Source organism: Zootermopsis nevadensis, unplaced genomic scaffold (assembly GCF_977971745.1).
Source record: "Zootermopsis nevadensis isolate Lab colony 2312 unplaced genomic scaffold, Znev_1.0 Znev_ptg000022l, whole genome shotgun sequence".
NCBI lineage: Eukaryota > Metazoa > Arthropoda > Insecta > Blattodea > Termopsidae > Zootermopsis > Zootermopsis nevadensis.
Window position 1 is genome coordinate 8,668,197 of NW_028259154.1, and position 26,507 is coordinate 8,694,703.

The 26,507-nt window shown below is 36.2% G+C and overlaps 4 protein-coding genes across 7 annotated transcripts in view; 2 read left to right on the plus strand and 2 right to left on the minus strand.

The window, feature by feature from the left end:
* Positions 1-1,387: 1,387 nt before the first annotated feature.
* Positions 1,388-7,201, minus strand: Ahcy (adenosylhomocysteinase). Its single transcript, XM_022077616.2, has 8 exons — positions 7,049-7,201; positions 6,530-6,720; positions 5,926-6,078; positions 5,161-5,349; positions 4,167-4,382; positions 3,857-4,054; positions 3,324-3,518; positions 1,388-1,679 (listed from the first exon to the last, which is right to left on the minus strand). The coding sequence occupies exons 1-8, from the start codon at positions 7,074-7,076 to the stop codon at positions 1,548-1,550; spliced, it is 1,302 nt and encodes a 433-aa protein (XP_021933308.2). The 5' UTR covers positions 7,077-7,201; the 3' UTR covers positions 1,388-1,547.
* Positions 7,202-8,843: 1,642 nt separating this feature from the next.
* On the plus strand, positions 8,844-21,458 carry VhaAC39-1 (V-type proton ATPase subunit VhaAC39-1). The gene is made up of 7 exons (XM_022077625.2): positions 8,844-9,096; positions 9,183-9,354; positions 10,270-10,448; positions 11,551-11,708; positions 12,160-12,336; positions 13,616-13,693; positions 17,978-21,458. Exons 1-7 carry the CDS (start codon positions 8,976-8,978, stop codon positions 18,137-18,139), a joined length of 1,047 nt encoding a protein of 348 aa, XP_021933317.2. The 5' UTR covers positions 8,844-8,975; the 3' UTR covers positions 18,140-21,458.
* Positions 21,459-21,766: 308 nt separating this feature from the next.
* Positions 21,767-24,095, minus strand: THG (tRNA-histidine guanylyltransferase). Of its 3 annotated transcripts, none has more exons than XM_087354106.1 (3): positions 24,027-24,095; positions 23,281-23,462; positions 21,767-22,512 (listed from the first exon to the last, which is right to left on the minus strand). In XM_087354106.1, the coding sequence occupies exons 1-3, from the start codon at positions 24,049-24,051 to the stop codon at positions 22,138-22,140; spliced, it is 582 nt and encodes a 193-aa protein (XP_087210232.1). In that variant the 5' UTR covers positions 24,052-24,095; the 3' UTR covers positions 21,767-22,137. The 3 variants fall into 3 exon arrangements, with proteins under 3 accessions (XP_087210232.1, XP_087210235.1, XP_021933311.2); XM_087354109.1 differs by having other exon boundaries at positions 23,994-24,075; XM_022077619.2 differs by lacking the exon at positions 24,027-24,095 and having other exon boundaries at positions 23,281-23,987.
* A 3-nt stretch (positions 24,096-24,098) lies between these two features.
* The window catches only part of LOC110836442 (microtubule nucleation factor SSNA1), a 30,470-nt gene continuing 28,061 nt past the window's right edge, over positions 24,099-26,507 (plus strand). The window contains exon 1 of one of the 2 annotated variants that reach the window (XR_015536601.1): positions 24,099-24,205. Coding sequence is in view for 1 of the 2 variants with exons in the window: in XM_087354110.1 (XP_087210236.1) it covers positions 24,178-24,205 (28 nt within the window). In the remaining variant the exon portion in view is untranslated. The remainder of the gene's footprint in view (positions 24,206-26,507) is intronic. The other variant, XM_087354110.1, reaches the window with a different exon arrangement.

Below are 26,507 nucleotides of genomic sequence, written 5' to 3' on the forward strand. Positions count from 1 at the left end.
AAAAAAATATAAGCATTAAATATCAGGAATTGGGAGAAGAGAAATAGAAGACCTCAGGCATTTTGTTGCATTAGCTTGTAGTGAGGACAGCAATAAAGCTGGTTTACAGTAAACACATGTATAATGCTAGAGATTGTGCCTTTTGGGTTGTGAAAGAGGATAATGTATATAGTCTTGTGACCACACATTGTCATAACCCAGAAGACAATTTTAACTCTCACCAACAAGAAAACATCAGATCTCATGTATGTTTTTTATGTGTAGTATGAACTTTGATGCTGTTGGCTTGCTGCAGAGAGGATGGTATGAATGTATGACCTGACAGTTATAGTTGCTCATAAAGGAATACAAAGGTTTGTCCAAGGCTGGCCACAACTTACTGAATTATGCAGCAGTAGCAGTTTGTGATATACGTACATCTGCCATGAATCATCTCGTTTGCATCTATTGATGCATTTCTCATTAACCACAACATGGCCGAAGTGAGGTATACTATTGAACAGTATGTGTGTTTAGTGTAACACTGTTTCAGGTACGAGTCTGACAGAAAATTTTGACACAATTTTTCAGGAGAACCATTTTCAAGTAGATAAAATATACATTACCTGGTCAAGAAGCTGGAAACAGTGGGACCATTGCTAGACAGAAAGCCAGATAGGAAATGAATTGTGATGACAGAAAGACAGGTATAGCTCCTACTCATTCTTGACCTCGGCACTAGATGGGGGTAAGTGGTCAGCATCACACCTAGGCTGCTATACCCCTGGGAAAGGACCCCAGTACTCAATAGACAGGAGGCAGGGTGGGCCCCAGAACCTGCCTGGATGCAGAGGCTAGAGGAAAATCTTCTGCCCCCATTGAGGATCAAACTCCAGTAATCCAGTCACTATACTGACTGACACTTTCTAAAGTTTATTCTCATTGTGGTAGCTTTTTGCTGAGCAAAAGGTACATTTATCATCTGCTACCCTGCATAGGTGCTGCAACTTGTAGCCCAAATGTAGACCCTGTAGTATATAGGCCTACTGATAGTAGGTTGTCACTTTCACTCTGCCTGCCTAACCCCACATACCCTTTGAATAGGGGGCTGAAATGAGTCCTAATGCCTGATGTAATGTGAAGTCTCATCTCCCTGCCAGGAATCAAAATTTGATCTGACTCTTAGCCATAGAGTTGGCCCATCTTAACTTCATTATCCAAACTAAATGTATCATGCCAAACAGCTCTTTCCAGTCACAGGACTGGACCAATGTGTCTTTCATATATACCATCTTATCTAACTTCAAAAATGAAATTCTACTGATGTTGGAACACAGTAAAAACTGTCAACATTAAAGAAGCCTGGAAACTGTATGAGGGATATGGAGATGGTACAAAAAATATACAATTTCACTGGCACAATCAATAAAAAGTTAATATATTATGCAAAGCAAATTATAAGTACAGTAAAACTGAATGAGAGAAGTATCCTGGCCATACATAAAATCATTCTTTGGGTGGGAATGATATTTTAAAACTCAGTAGAAAGTGGAGGCAATGTGATTCCTCTAGTACCGATAATGATCAGGCTTGTATGGGCCTTCTTGAGGAATGCCAAGGTAATCTGCTTGTTTCTGGGTCAGTTTGGTCAGCTTTACCCCCAAGTGGTCCAAGTGTAGTGCTGCCACCTCTTCATCCAGCTGCAAAGAAGCACTTTTTAGTAAAACATATTACTGCTATTGCTACAGGTTTAAAATTTCAAAGCCCTTGTGCTTCTGTAGACAAGTCAACTACCTACTGTAGGGCCCCGCTTTACGGCAATCCGCTAATACGGCGCTCAACAGCTGAGTCAGAGAAGTGCGTCCAGCGCCATTTTCTCGTCGCTGATTCAATCTGTTTACAGCTTTTGTGCACTCCGCGTGTGTCTGTATTTCTGGCAATTTTTCAGTTATTACAAACTGTATATTTACAGTGTAATTACAATGGCGTCTAAGGGTAGTAGCGATAAAAAGAGGAGTCGTAAGCCTCTTACTTTAAATGCCAAGTTAGAGATGATTAAACTTTGTGAACAAGGTATGTCTATGGCCGAGATAGGATGTAAGCTAGGCCTAGCTCGCCAAACTGTTAGTGCCATCGTGAACGCTAAGGAGAAAGTGTTACATGAAATTAAAAGTGCCACACCAATGAACTCTAAGTCATAAGAAAAAGAGATAGCCTTATTGCTGACATGGAAAAACTTTTAGTTGTGTGGATTGAAGATCAAACTAGCCATAATGTGTGTACTACTGATATTCATATAAGTTTCTTAGGCCTAGCACTATTGTGCACTTACTATATGATAGTGTTAAAATCTTATTAGCCTTTGATATGCATTTGCAAGTGAAAAAAGGCAAAGATCCGCTTTACGGCGGGGGTCTGGTCCCTAACTCGCCATATAAGCGGTGCCCTACTGTATAGAATACATAGTCTTCTCACAATAAAGTGTATTTTTATTGCTAGGTTCAAATGTTTGCAGGAGCATTTTCATTGTCATCAAATCTAGAATGGCTGTGGTACCTTATACTTCCATTTTGGGTCAGAAATAGTATCTTTTCTGGACAGAGGTTAAAAAGGTGATTGATAGATAATTCAGCTCTTTCCATTACGTACTTAATTCCATTCTACAGTTGACAGAGGAAATTTAAATACAGGAGTGCATGTGTTCAAAAGTTCCAGCAAACCTGACTACACCCACGCCTTGCATCATGTTTGTCAGTCCGTGTGTATGTATGGGCTTTGAACCATGGTGGGTACCAGGCAATGTCTACATGTCATTTAACATGTAAGTATTAATTAAATAATAAGAAAATGTTTTCCACAGCAGTTGAAGATTAACCCGGTGTCCTACGTGAGCGATTAAATGCGAGCGATGCAAGTTGCGTGGGTGAAGCGGAAATATCAAACTGGCTGTTTGTGTGGCGCTGTCATAGGTTACAGCGAAGTGGTCGGCGGCCAAAGTCCAAGATCAAATATTTTGATATTTTCGAGCAGGACGCTGCGCTGGCCAGTAAGGCGCATGCGCAGAAAAGCTCTGACTGTGCAGTACAGGGAAGGGGCATGTGTTTCTCTCACGTAGGACTCAACAAGCGATTCCCTTATGTCATATGACACCGCATGCTGCTTATGCAGCTCGCTTCTTATCGCTTAAGTAGGACATTGCCTAAGTATGCAGTACAGTGTACACTCCTGTATGACCAGGGGAAAAAAAATTGTCATTCCTAAGGACCCATCATTTAATTTCATTATTGTGTATGAACACATCATGGTTAATAATGTTCCAAGATGTAATAATAGAAATTCTTTACCTTTTTGGGCAGCATGTGAACTCCTACTTCATAATTCTCTGGCTTTGTCCAAAGCTCTATCTGAGCCAGAACCTGGTTTGTAAAGGAATTACTCATCACAAAGGATGGGTGACCCATTGCACAACCAAGATTCACCAGTCGGCCCTCAGCCAACACGATTACATGTTTTCCATTGGACAGTCTGTACCGATCGACCTGGAATTCAAACAAAAAAAGATATCCTTAACAATGTTTAAAAAATCTAAATTCTCAAAAATTAATAAAATATATTTTATATGACCACACATACAGCAAGTGATAAATCAGTGGAGATAATATATTTATCAATTTTATAATTACAAAAATACCCTAACAAAACAATTTTCTTTTCATACACAAAAACATGTCAGAAATGTTCTTTTCAGTTTTATAACATGTTTCTATCCAAATTCTGTATGACACAAAATTCCATCAGTAACAATATGTACTGTAAGCAACATTCTGAAAATCCTTGGCTACTCTAAGGCTCTCAGAACATGTTTACATAGTTATACCTGAGGTTTAATGTTAAGCTTCTCAACAGCATTCTTCTCTAGCCAGCCTATATTGATCTCACAATCAAAGTGACCTATGTTGCAAATAATGGAGTCATTTCGCATGTTGAGAAAATGGTCACCCGTAATGATATCCAAACAACCAGTAGCAGTAACAAATATTTGTCCCTCTTTAGAAGCTTCCTCCATTGTCGTCACCTACAAAAGAAAGCAATCTCTAAAAGCATAATCACTTTAAACTTTAATTCTTGTGTAAGCTGTAGCATAAAGCTTACATAAAGGGTAGTAAAACTAAGGTTCAGATACTCACCTCATATCCTTCCATTGCTGCCTGTAATGCAACAACAGGATCAATCTCGGTGATGAGAACTCGGGCCCCAAATGCTCTCAGTGACTGAGCACACCCCTTTCCAACATCACCATACCCTGCCACTACAGCCACCTTTCCAGCCAGCATGATATCCGTTGCTCTTTTTATGCCATCAATGAGAGATTCTCGGCAACCATACAGGTTATCAAACTTGCTCTGAAGATACAAGAAACTACAAAATTAACTTGTGAAGGTAGCATATCAGTAAAGATGGAACTTGTTTCATTTTTGACTGACAAACTGGCCCCAGCCTGCCAAGTCTTTGCAATAATAGCAGTCGAGAGGTATTGTTCTTCTACCACAGATCATCGTGTTTGTCCGTCTGTGTCTGGTAATGCATTTCTCAGTCAATCATTCAGATCTGTACAATTACAATACAATACATTACCTTACATTACATTCATCTACCACAGACCCATCTTAAACGTAACTAATTCAAGTTAAATAAGCAATGTCTTAATCAAACTGTACTCAATTGTAAAGCAGGTATGACGTATTTACGTCAAATTCTCCAGAACCGTGGTTCCACTGACAACTTCTTTCTTCCTTTCTTTCCCAATAGTGTATTTGGCCATTGAAATGATCTTGGTCATTTGAGAATCATTTTCCTTGCCTCCTTAAAGCTAACTGCTACAGTACTACTTTCACAGCTAACTCTTTGGAAACAGAACATACCAAGTACAAAAGCCATCCATTGGAAAAAATCCTGAGCCACTTGCCTCCATTTTCCACTCTTATGACCTATTTCATTAAGAGACATCTCAAAATGATCCATCCTATTTCTTGAGGCCTATAGCACTATACCCACATGACAAGATAAAGGATCACATCTTCATGGCTGTCTGTCAAAAATGCTTCCACTTTATTCTGACATGTCTTAATTAATACTATCCAATCTCAGCATAATTAAATAACACATGAAGAAATACATTACCTTGGTGACAGAGTCATTGACATTAATGGCAGGAACTTTGAGTTTGCCCTCTTTAAACATCTTATACAGATTATGCACTCCTGTGGTGGTCTCCTCTGATATACCTTTGATCCCTTCTATATACTGAGGATACTTTTTATGGACCAAACTTGTCAAATCACCACCATCATCAAGAATCATGTTTAGGGGCTGTAACACACAAACACCATCTTCAGAAGTTCAACAACATGTTAACCCATTTCCATTCTGCACACAAGATGTATTTCTTAAAAACAGTAGCCCTTCTAGTCTGAATTTATGTTGAGATAGATCAGTGAAACAAACCTCTCCTACCACCTCTTAATGGTTAAGCAACTACTTGTTGCATTTCAACATAAAAAAATTATAACAATACAAGTAGATACTTTACTGATGCCAAATTAAAATAGCATGCCACTTCTTTATCAACCTTTCAGCATTTTCTGTAGGTACACACAAGAGAAAATAACAATGGAAAAAAATTATTCACAAAACTTGAATACCTTCAGTGTGTCTGTATTTTTTAAAAAATGCTTTAATATAACTTTGCAAAAGGCTCATGTGATGCTCATTTTTCATTTTACACAAAATATGTAAATACCCAAACTAATGACATGTATGAAATACATAATTTATTGAGCCCAGTAGCACTTTATACCCTAATTACTTATTCTAATCATTCTCAACATTGTAGTGAAGCCAAAAGATCACAGAACCCAGCCTGTATAGTTTTCATTTCATATGTACCTGTCCATTACTGAACACCAGTGTCTGTTCAATGCACCAGATATACTCTTCATCTGTTTCTCCCTTCCATGCATAAACAGGAACACCTCGTTTAGCAATTGCAGCTGCTGCATGGTCTTGCGTACTGAATATATTACAACTAGACCACTGTACCTACACATAAAAATAGCATTTCAAAAACAAACAGCTTAAAATGATATTTCTTTGCTTTTCCAGTGTTTTTCTATAATTTTCATGTTACACAGGTGGCTACAAAGTATAATAATTTCTCACAGTCCATTACACGAAAGATGAACTGGCAGACAGAAATACCAGGTTTCTCATGTTCATAGTAAACAGTAATAAGTCTAATCAAGAATAATGAAATATGAAGTTTGTGCAAATTATAGAATATGTGGTACACAACCATCATTTAATTTATAAACATTTACATAATCTAACAATTTGGATGCTTTGGTGCAAATATACAGGCAACATGACATCCCTTATTACTTGCTGTCTTAACTGGGTAACTTTACAACAGGTAAGACTCTTTAAGCTAAACAGTTCTCATTCCATTTTTCTCTTGCCATACTGAGTGACAAATATGTTGTAATGTATTTACTTCTGCTCCTAATTCTAGAAGTGTTTCTATAAGCACTGCTGTCTGGACTGTCATATGCAGACAACCTCCAATTCGCGCTCCCTTAAGAGGCTGGATTTTCCCATACTTCTTCCGCAAGGACATTAGGCCTGGCATTTCTTCCTCAGCAAGCATTATCTCCTTACGTCCCCATTCCGCAAGGTTTATGTCCGCTGTCAAAACAGAAACACCATTACATTCAAATTATCGGAGATAGGAGTTGAAGGAGAGTGGATTTTGTTAGCCCGGGGCTGGGTCCGGTGGAGGGCTTTGGTTAATTTGGTGATGAACCTTCGGGTTCCGTAAGCCACCTAGTTAGTTGGTTATTACATTCAAATTAGCGCCACACGTCCGCGTGTTCCTAGTAGCTTGTTTGTCTCCATCAACAACTACATCAGAAGCACGCTATCCGTTTGTGGCAGTCATACATTAACAACTTACATTCTTACACGTCAATATATATACGCAGTATTGTAAATTGTTCTTTCACTGAAGACTTACCAACTTTGTATACCGGTTTCTTTGACATAATTTATCGCTTGTAGAACCTCACACTTCCAAATATTTGTAGTAACAGAGAACTTCTCCATGCTTGCAGCTGCTTTATATAGTCTTTGAGATTAGTTCCCAGTCACAAAAAAGGCGGAGCAAACTCGACAAAGCCTTCCGCCATTGGTTATATGAACCAATAGTGCCTCACACGGAATCCTACATATCACAGAGTGAGAGATACAAAGCAAGGGGAGAAACAGAAAAGGACAGCTGAACAGAATAAAAAAAAAATACGTGTGGGGGAAACATAAGATATTGTGGTGATGTGGATTTTCTCGGTTATGTTGTGTTCTGCTAAATTTAAATGTAGATTTGGCAAACGTAGGTTCCATTTCAGGGAATGCCATTTGCAGCACAAAGAGAGATGGCTGTCTTGCCACAACTCTTTGGGAGGTATATTTCAGCCCAGTTTATCAGTATGCGTTATCATTATACCTGCTTCATCATAAGACTGGAAAGGTATCTGTACCAGTTTTCACACGCGTTATTTGCACCCTGGCATTCTGAATGCTTTCAAGCGATCTGTGCTCCAGGATGGCTTTGACGACGACTCGTTAAAAAGGAGAGTGGGATCCAATTGATAAAGGTTTCGTTATTACTGTTATTAAAAATATTACCAGAGTTTTGACCGTTAAAACCAGTCTTTTTGCGCTATTATTTCCTTAATAAACTGCTAAGGCGGTGTCAAAATATTTTTTAAGCTATTAATGAAAGATACGTTTTCCCAGACTGGATGCTTTTTCAATAGATAATTTTCATTTGAAATTTTACAAGTCGTGTGTTTTAATGCTTCTTATGCGGAGGTGGGGGTGGGGGTGGAGATTTAAATGTAGGCTCACAGATCAGCTCTCCTGGTTTCAGATTCTTGCGGGCTTCCTCAGTTCCTCGCGACCAATGTCTATTAGTACTTTTCTCTACTTAATGCCCGTATCATTTTATATACTTCATGATTCTTTATATGTTAATAATGTTATTTTATGTTACGTAATTTGAGCTACTTACAGTGTCGTTAAATAAATAATAAATCAATGGAATATTATTTCTGAGATTGTACGTGGACTCCAGTCGTAAGACGTTCGTATCAAATTTCAACAAAATCCATCGAGCATTTTCGAATTAAAATATATGAATGGACGGATAAGAACGATTGCTTTTTCTGCAGTCAGTTTTTGCACAGCGTGAAATCCACGCATAATGACAAACAACACACGTAACGAGATAGAGGAAATTATATCCGTTCTTAGCCATTGCGATTTAAAGTTCAGGTAAAATAATAAGGTAGACACGTTCTGCGTCGATCCTAAGTATATGACGTGTGATAAAGACATTCTCCTAAATAATGTGTCAATAGAAAAGTTCAGAAAAATAATTCCTAGGTTTAGTTTACGTGGAAAACCTTTCATTATATAAATACTGGAATAGTTCTCTGTCACGATTCCTTGTCTTTTCCGTACAAGTTAAATGGACTTAAACACCAAGTTTTTACGGAATCATCTGAGGTTGAAAGAGCCTTGAAAGCCTACATGAAATATACAAGCGAAACAATATCTTAAAACTGGTTCTATGCTTCATGCCAAAGTATCAATAGATGGTTTAGTAGTGAATAATGAAGGAATAGTATTAAAGTGAATTCACATCAATAGTGTGTGATATCAATGGAATACATCCGAGCAGAAAAGCAAAGAAAATTTAGTCTCATTTTCTGTAGTAATCTGTGACGATATTCTATTTTTTTAGTCTGTAATCTGTGAGACATATTCGATAGTCATATGATCCTAAAAGGGGGCGAGTGATAATACCTTTAGTGTGATTGAAGTTTTGTGCCAGTTCAGGGTTATACATTTTAATTTGCTTCAAATTACGCAGGAAAGGGAGAATGATTGGTTGCATGTTTAATATCGATGGTGGATATTTGGAAGGTTTGTGTAGAGGCTTTAAATGTGGTATTTTGAGGCAGTCGGACTACCTGAATCTTGTTCAATGCGAAACTCTAGAAGGTGAGAAATAGTTTTGTATATGATTGTTGGTATTAAATTTTGTTGCAACTGTTAACTTTGCAAGTAACATACCTGTTAAATTTCAGATTTAAAACTTCATCTTCAAGGTACGGATTATGGAAGTTTTCTTGCTAATGAACCAAGTCCATTACAAGTGTCTGTCATTGACGACAAACTTCGTGAGAAACTTGTAATCGAATTTCAACACATGAGGAAACATGCTGTAGAACCTCTGTCAACGTTTCTGGACTTTATAACGTAAGTTATTTACCCGATTTTTAGTGATGTAATGTGTGGCTGAGGAAAATTATTTTGTGACCTAAGTTTCCATTTATACTTGATTTCGTACTTTCGATATGGCAGTCCTTTGCCTTTCAATCTTATCATCTCCATTTGTAGTAGAACATGTCTGTGGATATAGATTCTCCATGGTAACAATGTGCACCATAAATGTGTTGAAGGCCTCATCAGCTATCAAGTAAGGATGATACTATCATTGCATGGGCTGGTGATTCAGATAATTTTAACTAAATGTGTTTAAAAATAATGTTAGTGCATACTTGCAATATTCATTAATTACTGTAAATTATGTATGTGGTTTGTTAGAAAGTCTAAAATTGGTTTTAAGGTTGTCAAGTATAATGGAAGATTGGCATGATGTGGAAAGAACATTTGCCACTATCTCTCTATGGGTTGATGCAACATAGTGTTCTTGTCTGTTGTTTGAATGTGCTTTTGTTGGCAAACATTAAAAGACTACTAGAATCTGATGCAAGATTAATGTTTTATAAACTATTTTACAAGGATTCTGTGGATTTTATCATTCTTACCAGTAATAATCTGTTAACATTAATCTAAATGATGTTGATATACTGTAGTAATTGTTTATTTTCTGAAAGTACCAGAAAGTGCTAAAGCTTTCATGGTTTCAAGTGTTGGTGTCTTGAGGCACTTGATTTACACAAAGGTAAAACCATAAAGTTATTCCTGACCTCTGAAGGCATATAGGAGAGTGGAGATGAATATTTAGCTTTATCCTCCAGTAGATATTTGTAATTTTTTATTTAGGCATGTGTTTCTATCACTATTTTTCATGGCCCAAAGGGTTTTATATCGGAAAGGAAGTTTGGGTTGAGGAAGCACTGAATTGAAAATATTTATCCTGTTACGCAGTTACAGTTACATGATTGATAACATCATTCTGCTAATCACGGGAACCCTACACCACCGACCCATTTCTGAGCTGATTCCCAAGTGCCATCCTTTGGGCAGCTTTGAGCAGATGGAGGCCATTCATGTTGCAGCCACCCCAGCTGAGCTGTACAATGCAGTGCTTGTTGACACACCACTGGGTATGTGCAAGTATCTGGTGAGATAGGCTTATTCTGGATCTTTTTTCATAATGTGAGGGTAGATTAATTTATTTTATTTGAGTTTTAAATTGTTGGACTTGCTTCAAAAAATGACCCCATTTAATGTTTATGGATTTTAATATACAATGCCAGCTGTAGTTTATTTAGTTTGAATATTAAAATTGTTGTGCTTTTTCCCGTTGGTCAGAGTTCAGTGCAAGACCTGATTTGATGTTAATTTGTATGAAAATGCAATTTTTCACCAGTACCATTTGTTTTTGTTTGAATTTTTGGTTCAGTCATGCAGTCTGAAATTGGACTGAAACATTCTTCTTCTTCTTCTTCTTCTATGGCTCTCTGGTCTGTATTCGGTCCATGACCACCTCAATTCTCCTCTTCCATTCGGTCCTTGTGTTAGGTCCGTCTGTCCGAGGTTGAGGTTTCGAAACATCTTCCTTTTTACGGTGCAAGGTTGTTAGCTTTGCGACCAACCCCCAACCTGGAGGACCAGGGTACCTGTCTTAGTCTGACCTCTCCCCCTCAACCAATCTGGCTAGGGAGGCCCTACCAGTAGCTATGTTCCCACCAACATAGCTTTTGGGAGGACTGAAACATTGCACTGTATCAGATGTTGGGTTAAGCCTAACATTAGACATGAAACAGAAGAGCCATGCATTTGAACATTTTTAAGACACCAGTAATCTATGGATATATTCACTTCCAGCTTTTGTTTTGTAAACTTTAATCACCTTCTTTCACTAAAGCTTAAACAATTTAATGATAGTGTTTTATATGTTATATAATTCAGTACTTCTCATGTCAGTGTAGGTCTCTTATGTATTACAGTAATTGCCAGCTTTCAAGTTAGGATTGAAATATATGTGAAAAAACACTGCTCAAAAGATTTTATACACAGAGGGACTAAATTTGGTGACAGGAACACTGAATAGGACTGGCCAGAATGAGGTTCAATATCACACTTCCAGTACAGTAACAACAAGGAAAAGTCTTGAGTGACTTTTACTATTTGAGAAAGGCTGTAGACAGTAATTCAATAAGTTTAATGGCTGTAGATGAAGTTGTTGCACATATCTTGTTTCAGCTCCTTTCTTTGTTGACTGCATTAGTGAGCAAGATTTGGATGAGATGAACATCGAAATTATCCGTAATACACTGTACAAGGCATACCTGGAAGCATTCTTCAACTTCTGTAAGGAGCTTGGAGGCACCACTGCTGATGTCATGTGCGAGATTCTTGCTGTAAGTAACAAATGACAACTGTGTGTTGGGGGTGAGAGGACTGTTGAGATGCATTTACAGTTTGTATTGTTAGGTATCATCCTAAATTTAAGATATTCTTTAAAATTGATCACTTCAAAATGCTAAAATGTTCTTGTATACAGTGTACAAACTGGCAGCTTAATTTTATTCAGGTCAATGGATGAGAAGTCTTGAGTCTCTTAGCCTTTCCTCTTTGATTTATTGTCATATCTTTCCTCTCTTCTTTTCTTGTAGTACTTGCTGAACCATCTTGGTTCATGTGACAAAATGATATCTTAAGAATGTGCCCATTTGCATGCTAATATACTTATAGAAGTTGAAGTGTGAGGTATAATCTGTATCTATTCTAAGATAACACTCATGTAAATTGTCTCCAGTATATCATTCCGTTTCAAAAAATCCAATTGGTTACATTTTTCTAATTTTTCAGTTTGAAGCGGATCGGCGGGCCATCATCATAACCATCAATTCATTTGGCACAGAGTTAACAAAGGACGATCGAGCCAAACTGTATCCGAGATGTGGCAAATTGCATCCTGATGGGTTGGCAGCACTGGCCCGGGCAGATGACTACGAACAAGTGAAAGCAGTAGCAGAATATTATGCTGTAAGTTGTGTTGTTATACATTAAGTGGTGGGTGAATGATATTTTGGAGGATCTAATAGAGTTCAGGATACATAAAACTTATTTCTTAGGAGCAGAACAAGGACTTAGGAGTAGGAGCATGGTGTTTGATATCCCTTAAGGTAGTTAACATGCTGTTGTAATCACAGTAATAGACCTAAAGGTTCAATAAAAGGTGGGGTATTTTGTGACTACCTGAGAAAGTCCTGATGGAAGAGCTCTGCTTCATGGGGTCTGAGAGTTAAAACAGAAAATTATGCATTCTTTGTAGCATCATCATGATTATTATTCATCATTGATCCATTGATGTTTGGATCATGGTGGATTGTCCTGTCATAATGGCTCATCCTTTATCTTACACTAAGTGTTCTGGTGTGTACACTTTGTTTTATTTGTCTTCGTCACTTTTTCTTCTGAAGGAATTACTACGTTTTTACAGCATCGTGGCTCTGTGTCAACCAAATTTAACTGCATGTCACTTGATATGTGCACAGCAAAAAATTGTCTAAATCCTTTTGCTGCACATCAGTTTCTCACTGCTTTGCTATAGGAATGTAATTGTAACTCATTATGACTGTCAGGTTATGTAAATATATGAATAAGAATTTTAGTGTGCACATCGGAGCAAACAAGGTGACTGCGTAGTATGGCAGCCATATTGCAACTGTAGTTGTTGCGTTGCTGGATGGTAGAGTTATATTGAGATATTTGTCTAGTTCTTGGCATTTTTTAATGGGTGGCCAGTAGTAGCAGAATGAAAATTCAAGCCATTGTCAGATATCGGTCATTTGCAGAGAATAATAATTTGGTTATGCAAGATAAATCTGAAAGTTAAAGTCCACTGAGAAGTAAAAAGGTACATTTTACTGAGTGTAGTTGGTAATGTATTTAAGTGTGGTTCTTAAGCAAAGAGGCAGCTGCAATTTGTGTGAAATAACTCAATCTGTAGATGAACTGTTGTGTTACTCCCTACAAGTATGTAAACATATGGATTCACTTCCCTTTGCATTGGCCACCCATGTCAAGAACACGATGGAACATTCTCTTTGTCAGTTGAACAAAATGGTAGTAGGCAACCATTGAGTAAATGGATATGTTCAATTTTGTAGTGACTACTAGGAATAGTAGTAATGTGTGTTCCTTGAGGTCTGATTAAGAATAACAATAACAATAATGCCACATTGTCATACGTGATTATGGAAAACTAAAGTCAAATGTGGCAGCATAAGGGTTAATTTTGAAGCTGAGTTGTTTTATGCAGGAATACAGTGCGCTGTTTGAAGGAGCTGGTAATAACCCAGGCGAGAAGACTTTAGAGGACAAATTTTTTGAGCATGAGGTAAGTTCATTACCACAGGTACCATATTTCAGGACAACACCTCTTTCTTGTTAGAATGTTTTAAGGTAGTATAATTGCATTATTTTTTAAGATGAAGCGTGTAGGTACAGTTTTTGGGTACAAACTTAGAACTTCTCTCGAGTTTCTTCAAATTTGAATGCTGCATCTTTGGCATACATGATAATCATTATTTTAAAATTAGTATTATATACACTTTGCTAGAATGAAGGCATTTGCATAACATGTACTTTCCATATGGTTTTCCATGTTTACATCACAGGATTAACTTTTTTATGAAAACACATACTGTTCACACTTAAAGAAATATAACTCTTGAAACAGTCACCACTCAAAAAGTACTGCTGAGCATTGAAAAAGTAACAGTTTACAACTGTGTTGTACCTTGAAACTCTTGTATCCACAGAGCATTAATATGAGAATATTTATAAAGAAACTTCCACATCATCCTTTTTAGAACTGATAAAAGAGGTGAGTACATGGAACATCTGATTGACTTTGTATTATTATGAGATGTACATTGGAAGCATAAATAGAGAAACTGGATACATTGCATGTGATGATAATGAAAATATGATTATTGTTGGGTGCAAAATGTTCTCATATCAATATGACTGAATACCAGAGTTTTGAAATATGACACAATTGCTGAAAGTCTGTTGTCCCAGAAGTCATTGAATTGGTTTTACTTTATTCATGAATGTAAGATTAACATCATTTGTTTTTTATGAAAATTAAAGTAACAAACTATTACTGTATGTTCAGGTATATACAGTATATGTGTAGCATGTGTGGTTATTTGAGATGTTTATGATTTGATTTGTAAGATTGCTTGTTTACACTGCGCAGTTGGAGATTTTCCACTCTCTTTCCTGGCAAATACTGAAACAGTGTTGTCAAATTCCCCAATGTAATCCCACAGTTTTCTTTGTAATCACTCTGTTGTAATGGAGTTCCGAAATCTTTCTGATATTATGATACATTAGCTCAGAATTGTCTTTGGGTGACTGATTAAAAACATAAAGGTTGAGGTGTAGGATGATTACAAACTTCTAGATGTGAAGTGTATATGCCAAAGAAAGTGCCAAGAAAAGTAACTGAATCAGAACCTAAATGGATGAAGCATGATGTAACTTACTGAGGAACTTGTGATTTATTTGTTGTAGCGTTGTTGAGGTAGTGAAATAAAATTACCGCGGCTCATAGCTCAGATGGAGGAGATGAAATATGTTTGTGGAATTTTAGTCTTCATTGTACAGGAGTAAAGGATGTAAATCCTCATTCTAAAAAGCTGCAGGCCGGACTTCAACTCTGTAGCTTAAGCATTTGGCAGTATGCTACTGTGACACAGCCAGCTGGACCTTGTATAAGCCCTGATGCACATTTAATAAATGTTAACGTGCAGATCTCAGCAGCAACTTAGAAGACCAAGGAGGTATTGTAGCATAATGCATGTTAGGGAAATAGGTTGTGAGGATGGAAATGACTCAGGATTGTGTCCAGTAGGTGGCTTTGTTATTAGTAGTGTTGAACCTTTGGATAATATTGCTGGAGAGAAAGGAGCATTTATGCTAAAGTGAATTAAACATCTGTGGAATCATTACTTTTGCTGGCAGCATATGACACTGGATTGAAATTATATGCATTTATTAATTGCTTTTCATTCATTTAGGCAAATAACAATGTATCAGAGTTAAATTTTAAAACATACCAGAAAGTTGCATGTTTCTTTAAGATGTTCTGAAATGTTCATAAAAAAGCTGAATATCATTAATATAGACTGTTACAGATATTTCTTTGCTGTATGGGGCAGTAAACTAGCAAATCTCATAATTGTGCAGATTAGAACACAGTTTGCAGTATATTGAGATTCTCTGCTGATAAGGTCAAATCCTTCATTTCCATACGTACAAAAGCAAAGTGAAAAGGTTAATGATATGCAGTTAACAGCAGCTCTGCATTTGTTTGTTCTGGTGATGATTTATTACGTCAGCACGTTTGTTGCGTAATGCTTCTAGTGGAGGCAGTTATATTTGCGTTGCTTTAAGTTAGCTAATCATGGCCCAGTCACGTATCTCTGTCTGTTCTGTAGTTACCAGCATTTTTAGCACCATGGATCACTTATTATTTTTTCCTTACAGACCAATTCTTTTTTAATTTTTCTTCTGTCTGTAAGACTATTTTTAAAAAAATATTTTTAAAATTTTCATTATTGGATAAGATACATTTCTGCATATGCAATAAAAACAGTAGTGTTAAAAACTTCATTGTAAATTAAATGGTTGATGTTGCTTTGTTGATTAATGCTCAGAAATTCGTGTAAACAGTTTTAAGTGCAAATCATGTTCTGTATTTCTGCAATTCCTGTATTTTGGTTTTATACAGAATGGCTGGTAAAAACCCCACTCATTGATATCAGGTTTGTTAAAATTAATCATGCTCAAGGATTGTTATGAGCATAGTATTAGTGGCCATTAAAAACAATCACTATGGGTGTTATGGCAGGCAGCTGATGGAAGTTGAAATCTTTGCATCATTGTGATACTGACATCTTCATCCCACCAGAATCTGTGTCCCTTTAGAACTTCCTTTCAAGGTCCAAATGCTTGAGAGTCAACACAGTGACAGGTCTGGGCTGTTCGTGGTATGGTCCAATACCTTCCAATATATGGAGCACAGTACCTCTTGGGTAGTGTGGGCCTCATATTCAACATGAGAAAACCCTTACAAGAATGCCAGGATGCTTTCTGTTGAAGATAATATGAAGGTCTTGGAGGGTTCCATAATAGCGCTGTTCATTGATGGTGATATGAGGACCCTTGAATTCAAACATCATTTGAAGATTTCTGTCTTCTGGGTTGTTGCGCTGTGTAGACTGGTCAATGTTAACCAGCGTTTCAGAGACATTGACCAGTCTACACAGCACAACAACCCAGAGGACAGAAATCTTCATACTCACCGCTGTGAAAACCTCAAATCTTACAAACATCATTTGTCCATTGATGTTGACAAATCACCTTCCTCATAGATGATTGGGACTTGGATTTGTATTTCTTAGGGTGGGGAGAGGATGGGTGTTTCTGTTTCATTTTCCCATGGGTTGCAAGTGGTGGTACCATGTCTTATTACTTGCCACAATGTCTCATTGCCCTTGGTTTGACAGTGCTGCAAATGCTCCAGTGATGATACCATTGCTTGTGACCCGTGTGCATTTGTGGGACCCATTGTGCACACCTTGAGATATCACAGGTCTTGCATGAATATGTATACTGCACCATTGTTCACATTGAATTTACTGCTAGTTCATGAATGCTCTGTCTACACAGAAAGTTTCCTTTGCTCTTACAACATTCTTGGGTGCTGTGATGAGGCCTGGCCATGTCTGATCGCTTGTTCTCTCCCACCCTGAATGGAGCTTCTGATGTTAACTCCAGCATCATTGTCTTGAGAGACACATTTCCATACACAGCATGCATTCTCCTGTGATAATCAGTTGGTTGTCATCTTGGCACCAGGGAATTAAGTGACAGCTCATTGGTCCTGTTTGGATAGATTCAGAACCATTTTACAATCACAGTTCTCTTTTGCTTTAACACACCTATTCTGTTGCACAGCTCATGGTTGATTGTCATGCACACACTGATATCGTCTGTGACAAACTGTATTTACTATCAAAACCACAAAGGAGTTTAATTTCAACAGTGCTTATATATTTTGGGGAAAGGCATTAAATACTTAATTGCTTGGGCTGCCTGTTGAAGGTAAATTCTTGTAATATGCAACTAAGTCTGATATGTTGTACTGAATAAAACTTGAACTTCAACAAGATGATACTTGAAAGTTTAGCAAGGCTGTTTTCTTCACTTGCATCTGATTCATTCACACAATGAGACCCATTTCTCTGATGATGGAGGCAGCAAGCACCCCTGAAACACTGGTAAACGTATACCAGGCAACATGTTTTTTGAACATACAAAACTTATTCCTCTTCCCATCTGCATGGGTTTAAGTTGGTAGTAGTGTATCTGATTTATGTATATTTAGTTTTAGGTTCAAATCTTAAGTAGCATAGTAAAGTGCAGTGAGATTTATATGATTTTTCTGCAGTACTGCAAACTGGAATAGAATCTTTAAAAATGATATAACGGCTTTCTTTGACATCCTTTCCTATTTATTTCACATTTAATGTTAAAATGCTTTCTTCCTGTGAAAAACCAGGGGTTCAGCCCCCAGAGCAGACTACTGTAATGCATTTATTGATTGCAGGTTCGTCTGAATGTTCATGCTTTCCTACAGCAGTTCCATTTTGGTGTGTTCTACTCGTACCTCAAACTGAAGGAGCAGGAATGCCGCAACATTGTCTGGATCTCAGAATGTGTTGCTCAGAAACATAGGGCCAAGATTGACAATTACATTCCCATCTTCTGAACACATTTTGATTCCAAGGGATATGCCATACTGCCAGCCTGTTGGGGAAAAGGGGGGGGGAGTTGTTTTCAGTGGGCAACTATATGAAATGTAATTGTTGTAATTCCTGATATCCCCACCATTGAACTGGGAAAGGATATTTGGGAAGTGGATTGAAACAGCTGAAAGTTGTCATTGTCACTTGGACATGACAGTAGGTTTGTCCTGTAGTGAATAAGCATTACAGTATTACTGAAATTTGGTGCATGGGGAAAAAACATGTAATTTTTGTTACCTTGTCTCTAAGTATCTAAAGAATTGTAGAATTTTGGATTTGGTTTATCCGTTTTATTGCACAGTGCAAGTTGTGTTTGGAGAAAAAATTATGTAAAATTTCCATAGGTCACGTAATCTTCCACACCTCATATCCCAGAAATTCCTAAAGTAAAATATAAGACACTGATAGTTAAGGGAAGGAACACTTAGAGCACTTAAACCAGGTGTTCCATCTACATTGTAATTTCTCAGTGAGAGGCTTTACAGACCAGAGGCTAAGAATAGTGTTAAAAATGTTCTAACTTTTGGCTTTATGAGCATTTCCTTTCTTAATTGTTTATACTTCTCATTACTCTGCTATTCAGCCCTTATTCTTTATAATTTCTGCAGCTCTGCTTTCTCTGTTGTAATTCTTAGGGTTGCAACTCCTGTTTTTCTGTGTTAAACCAGTTTCCTCTTGATGTGCATTCTTCTAAATTACATATTCAAATCAGTGTTCCTCGACTGCAGCGAAGTCATTCACTGTTTAGCTTCCCAGATGTAAATTCCAGATGTATGAGCTGGGGATATGCTTCAGTTTATACAAATTAATCTGTGAAGAATTTTTTTCATAATATTGAAGATGGCTGTCTTCTGGGTTGTAGTGCCATGTAGCGGTAGAAATTTACCAACATTTCAGAGGTATTTGCTGGCTCCAGCTTCAGGGCAATCATTGCCCTGAAGCTGGAAGCAATAAGAACTTTTGAAACATCAGTAAATTTCTACCAGATTACATGGCTTTACAACCCAGAAGATGGCCATCTTCAAACTCGCTGGCATGAGAACATCAAAGTCTACCTTTTTAATATTGCTTCAGTACATATTCAAACTGTGCTCACAGGACACTGAAATATAAATTTTTTTTGAGGTTGTGTACATTTTTTCATTCCTTCCATTTGTTTTGTGTGTTAACATGTAAAATTCATCTGCCTTATAGATATGTCATGATTGGATTTTCTTCTCTTCTCAGATTATGTTGCTTGGTAAATCCGCCCTACATTCTTGTATTTCTGAAAATAATGTTGGTGACATACACAAGAAACTTTATAAACATGGATATAATTAGCTGCTAACGTCTATAGAAATCTTGATGAGAAAATATTTGGATTAGATACCATACCAAAATCAGTAGTGTTTATCTGCCAATTCATCCTGCAGGAATATCGTGTTTTGATGTATGTGTCCTTTAGTAAGTAGTGTTGTCAAGCCCACTGATTCACATGTCTGAAAGCAAGCTCTGGATCTACAATCTTGCATTTCCAATGTATCTACGTGACCCATAAAAATTACTTTAAATTTGCAGTTCTGTTGATCATTAAATGGGTAACATGAAGTATTATAGTGTACTAACTTTGAATGTTACTCAGTAATATGAACATATTTCTTCCTATGTAAATGTATCTTTCAGCCATCATGCTACTTTTGTATATACTGTATGTAAAAAAGGTATATGTATAGTATGATCATATTGTATAATACTCTTATGTGTACAAATCAGTATAAATCAACAGGATAGCAATGAACTGAGAGTCTTTTTTCACCCTTAATTTGATGGGTTTTATTGGAAGTTTGTCCAGAAGCCTGTAACTGTAAAAATTTGAGGATTTAAAAATATTACAAAAATCAGTCACTCTTTTGACATACTCGTGTAAAATAAGCCCTCATGTCATATAAAATAGAGTTTAACATTGGCTTATTAGTTTTTTGTTGCTGTACCACCTGGGAATACAATTGAAAAAAGTGGCTTAACATTTAAAGTTATTTAAAAGTATTAAACATTCAAACCTGAAATTTTAGAATCTGCATATTGTTGTCAATCATTTGTATAGAAATTTTGATACTCATATTTCATAACTCTCATCCTGGGAGAAAATATCATGCCAGCTAGTCTGGTTTCTGACTAAGTACTTCATTTCTATCCTTTAGATGTTAGAAAATGTATTAAAAAGCTGAAATGTTGCTGTTTAGCGATGTTTTATATACATATTTTGCTCAGTTAATATCTAGATTGTAAGTGTAGAAATTAAGAGCAAGGCAAAGCCTTTTTGGTTTGAGTAAATTTGCTTGCAGCTGTTGCTTTTGACATTTCCAATTTTCCTACTACTTGAGCAAAATACTTCTGCAAAACACTAGACAGCCCAGAATTTCAGCTTTCAATATATATGCAACACCTGCTACTATCTAATGGGATGCAACTGAAGTATTGTTTAAAAATAAGACTGGAAAATTGCCGGCAAACTGACCGTAAATAGGTGGCCGACAAATTTATACCTGTTAAGGCAGTACGATAGTACTTTAATTCAGTGACTTATTCTGGTAGAAAAATTTATCTTTACAGAGTTCTTAATTAGGCTAATGTCATGTTAACATCAGCCAAGTAAAATGTTCGTAATTTTGATTAATTTTAATTTCATCATTGCTTTCTTCATTTAAACACATTTGACTGAGGCACTGTTAACATGACAGGTCACTTCATTGCAGTTTCCCCAATACCAATTTCTCTTTTACTTGTGAATATGCAGCTGCATAGTTTTCAAATCAAACCCTAACCATGTAACTGGGGAGGCCCCAAGTTTATATTTTGGTGATTATTACATTTGCCAGCAAATCTGGAAGGTGCCAAGCTATGAAAAATTCAAATTGCTGTATTAGAGGGTTTAGGTTTCATAAAAATATAATTTCTGTAAAGAACAGAAGCTATTGAATTCTAGTTTATTCGAGGAAATTAGTCAAGCAGTCTGCAGTAATTTCTAGACACTCATAAAATGTATGCTCATTTTGAATCTTAGTATTTTAATAATGTGTATTGTATATAAATAAGCAATGCTGCTGCTGATTGATAACCCTTTTTTCCACACCTTCCTGGCTTCAGATGATTCTGAATGTTCGCCTTATTGTAATCACCATTAGCATTGCTATTCTCATAACTGTGCCCTTGGTTAGTTCAGTGTTGTGACCAGAACCCTTCAGTATAGTAACATTTTAACCTAAAAGTACAGTGTACAATAAAATGTAGTCAATTCAAGTGCAGTACGTTTTAAAATGTATGTGCCGAGCTATCCTTGGAGGGAAAAAGAAGTATCCTTTTAATTCAAATGTAGGATATTCACTAGATGTGTTAATTGTATAAAATATAATTATAACATTCTCTATGTATACAACAGGTTGATTTAGGGTACACAGTGTGCAGTCAGAATTGTGTAACTTGAAGAACTGGAAGACAATTCTGACACTTGTTGAATTTTATGGGAAGAATTTTCTACACTGTGCCCTATTTATATTCAAAGGAAATTTTACAGTTCATAGCTTTTATATGGAAAACACAAGTTCATATGTCTTTCACTTGTTTTATATACACAACATAAGTGCATACTTGCATTAGTGATTAATACAAATTCCAAAATTACATGCAAGAGGAACTTACATAATGTGCATATTTTACATTGTTTGTCAGCTATGGAATGTATCCTTCAGTGTCAGTTAACTGGTTGTATTCACAGTGACCTGTATGAAAGCATTCTTGAGATTTAAGAATAATAGTTTCATGTTGGACTTTCTGTCATGGGGCATGCATGAGTAGAGGGCAGCCATGTATTTCAACTGACATTACAGTTCAGTCCTGTAAGACCAATTTCAGAGTCCATCACTCACTGATATAACTCAATTATGTTCATTGTTACTAAAGCTGAATCCCTCACATAAAATCACTTTTCAGAGGATATTAGGCTATTCTCATTGGCTGTTGGTGATGCCACTGATCCAGGAGTATCTTGTTTGGGTGAGGATTTGGAATGTTCTTGGATTATGCTATTTTCTTCAGTTGGCCGGTGGTAGACCTGTAAAGATTTCATGCCTAAAATCTCTGGATTCTCTCTCCAGAACATGTCACCAATGAGATCTGTATAAAATGGAAGGACAACATGACGAAGTTTCCCATCTCCAGGCGTTTTGCACAATTTCCTAATGAGAACTGTTCCTTTACGGAACATTGGTGGCTCATTGTTGTAGTTCAAACCAAACTCTGAAAACAGAAGCTCATTTTTGTCTGATGCCAGTGTTCCACGAAGTCTTTCTTCTGCCTGAAAAATCAGAGCAACAGCATAAGGGAATGCTGCTTAACAGATGATACTTTCATAACTTTGGTGACCAATATAATAAATTCAGTGACATCAGTTTGTTCTTAACATGGACAAGTGTATCTTGCAATGCAAGAGTCAATGACAGGTAGATTAGCCCAGCATCTGACTTATGTTTGGGAAATACATTTGCTATCCTGAATGACTGCAGTTTTTGTGGTTTTCCTCGGCCCCTACGTGCATGTTAGTATATTGCCTTGAAATAGACCACAACCACTTTATTCAAAATCTTCTGTGTTGATTAAAAATAATCTGTGGAGTCAAGATACTGTCATTAACATCCAAACCAAAATTCATTGGCCTATTAAAGGCACCTAATGTTAAGCAATATACAGGTATATTTTCATTGCTCTGTATTTTCTTCTTTGTTTGCATGTTCAAATATCAATGTGGTAAAGGCCTGTGGTTATCAAATTCCAAGGGACTCAAGCCTATAATAACAGAAACACAAAAATTAGGTTCCATGTTAGATGGCTTCTCTGTTCACATGAACAACAGAAGCTAAAGCACCTCTTACACCAATAACATCAGAACTGCAAACAAACTGAACAAATTCAGAATCATAGCAGCATAAGAACCTTAATTGGGATAGTCAAGCTGTCCCAATCAAGGTCTTTATCTCTTATCATTTTAGAATAATATAATGTGATATGCCAGGTTATGATTGTTCTCTCATAATTCACATTTCATGATACACCGACACTGCTGTACCTGAGTATTTGAAAATCCTTTCTTTAAAACAAGGCCCCAGAATGCTGTATTATATAAATTGTTGACATGAGCATCTGCCTGACGCCAACCCAAATAGTCTCTCAGATTCTTATCTGTTGGATACATCACAACTCGGGCATCAAACGTTGGTGGGTACTGCAACCGAATGGGTCCAAAAAATCCTGTCCAATGAAACACGAAACTTGATGCAAATAAACTGTTCACTACAGTCATCAGTTTCGAAGCCCGACGATTGAAAAGATTAGTATCTTTTCGGAAAACAAAACTATATTCATCACTCTGTCCAAATGCGAGACATATATCTCGGAATTCATCCATTACACATGTAGCAGCTCGAGTCATTAAATTAAGTCCACGAACATCGTTTGGTTTCACATAACCATGTATGTCTGCAAACCTACTAAACCCTCGTCCGTCAATCCTAACCACAATCCAACAGTTCGGTAAGCATGGATCTGGTAGTTCAAAATTTTTAACATATTCGTATTTGCTTTTTGCCATGTTCCCTTTAGAAGTACAAAAAAGTTTTGTTAGGTTATGACTCTCTGCTTTCGTAAACTTTAGAAAGGAAGGATGCAGTTTGTTTCTTAACATTACTAACTGTGTCTATTAGGGCGTCACTTTCATGCTCAATTCTAATTTACAGTTCCTTGCAAACAAAAAATAAAAAATAAATAAAAACAAATTCTTACAACATCGGTTACACAGCCAATATGAAAGTCTACCTTCACAACCCCAGGTTACAAACATTCCTCCACAACAAAACAAACATAACTCAAATAAGTTATGTTCTCTGTGGTAGGTAGTAATCTATGGAAATTACTGGCGGCCAGAATCCAATTGATATTAGCTTTGGACGTATATGTTCTACGTCGGATGGACGTCTGTTTTCTTCTTATTTCTGGTGAGTATTATTTTACTGTTCCATCAAATAGTAGTGGTTAGACCGCTCCTTTAAAGTCTCGTGTGATTATGTAAATGAAACATTGCTTTATTGATATGTGTAATACCGTAACTTACAGTCGTACCATTGACGAAAGGATAAAAGTTTTTTTTTCTTCAAAATATTTTACTGGGTTTGGACGTGGTATTTTAGTTATTTTATTTTATTTATTTACAAGTTCCAGAAATCCAATAGTGGATATAGAACACGTCACAAACTCAAGTATAAAAACATAAAATACATACATTAAAGAATTACATCTAGACAAGCAGCGTACTAAATTCAAGACAATATAATTAGTATTTTTATTACAATAGTTATCCAATTAAGTACTCATCCACCGTGTAAAACGAGTGAGTAATTAAGAAATGCCTTAATGCAACCTTAAACTTTTTAAAATTATTTGAGGTATTCTTAACCTCTGTGGGTAATTTATTAAATATCTTTATACCCGCATAGTGAACTCCTTTCTGATAGATAGTTAAATTGGCTTGGGGTAGATACAAATTTTGTCTCTGTCTAGTATCAATAGTATGAGAGTCAATGTTTGATGGAAAAAGAGTTTTGTTTTGTAATACAAACAATAATAAAGAAAATATATATTGTGATGCCAACGGTAAGATATCTAATTCTTTGAATATATTTCTACACGATACTCTATTGCCACATCCCATCATTGTTCTAATTGCCTTTTTCTGAAGGAGAAAAATAGTGTAACTACTAGATGAATTTCCCCAGAAAATGATGCCATAGCTCATTAAGGAATGAAAGAAAGCATAATAAATTGTCTTTAGTACTGAAATAGACATATATGGTTTCATATTTCTAATTACATAGCAAGTCTTGCTCAATTTTTTAATAAGTAGATCAATATGATTCTTCCAAGTTAATGCACCATCAATCATAATTCCCAAGAATTTAGTACAGAAGATATTATTAATGAATTTATTATTATAACTTATTGTGACAGTATCTGACATTTTTCTCTTAATTTTAAAATTAATATAATGTGTCTTATTAAAGTTTAGTGATAATCTGTTCATTCTAAACCATCTATTTATATTTTCAAATGTTGCATGAATGTGTTTATTAAAGTCGTTTGTATTAGAATGAGAAAATAGGATGCTAGTATCATCAGCAAAAATTATAGGTGTAGCAAGTTTAGTTATTATACTGGGTAAATCATTTATGTATAAAAGAAACAACAAAGGTCCCAATATAGACCCTTGTGGAACTCCATATCTAACTTTAATCCAATCCGAGGCTGTATTATTATTGTCATTAGTATGTAATACTGTTCTAATGTATCTGTTATTTAAGTAAGATTCATAGAGTGCGTGATCTTTCCCATTGATACCATAACATTTAAGCTTAAATAACAAAATTTCATGATCAACACAATCAAAAGCTTTTTCCAAATCACAGAAGATGCCTCCCACTATTTGTTTGTTATTCATGGCATTTAAAATCTCTGTAGTCAATTTATAGATTGCATTATCTGTTTTTAATCCTTTCCTAAATCCATATTGTTCAGTACTTAAAATATTAAATAGTATTAAAAATATATTAAAATTGGCCGTCAATCACAATATAAGATAATTAAAAGATTAAAATATCATTTTACATTCCGTATCGAGTACTCGATTTACATGTGGAACATTTACGATATGTTTCGGCTATATATAGCCATCATCAGGTGTTATGTTATAAACTTCTTAACTGAATTACTGATTTTTAATGATTTTTAGTTTTTCATTTTTCTCATCATGTTCACGTCCTTCATATTGTATCTTCACCCGTTGTTGTGTCACAAGTCACTAATATGATTGTATTTCGTAGTGATGCCAATGTTGTGTTTATTGGACCAAGAAGTAATATCGTAGCAGTATTAGGAGAGATTAGAGTTATACTGTATCGGATCGTGGCTGGTTAACGACTGCGGTGCTAGCTACAATCACATCATTTAATTGGTAGAGGTTCCATTTTGGCCCATTGAGTTCTGGGATAGTATTCAGTCACCATATGGAGATCCCCTTACAAATGGAAGGCTTATTATGATTGTGGGTGGAGGGTTGTCTGGTGTAAGAAGGGATCTTTATCAGTACTTCATACTTTGATACATCATTACCATTCAGCCCTTAGCATGATGCCTTTCTTCTTGCCCTTTTAGGTGTTCAAAACATTCCACCAACTCCCTCTGCAATGAGGATGCAAGGTTTGGAATTTGAGAGAGAATACCAAAGATATGTGAAAATTAACTTTA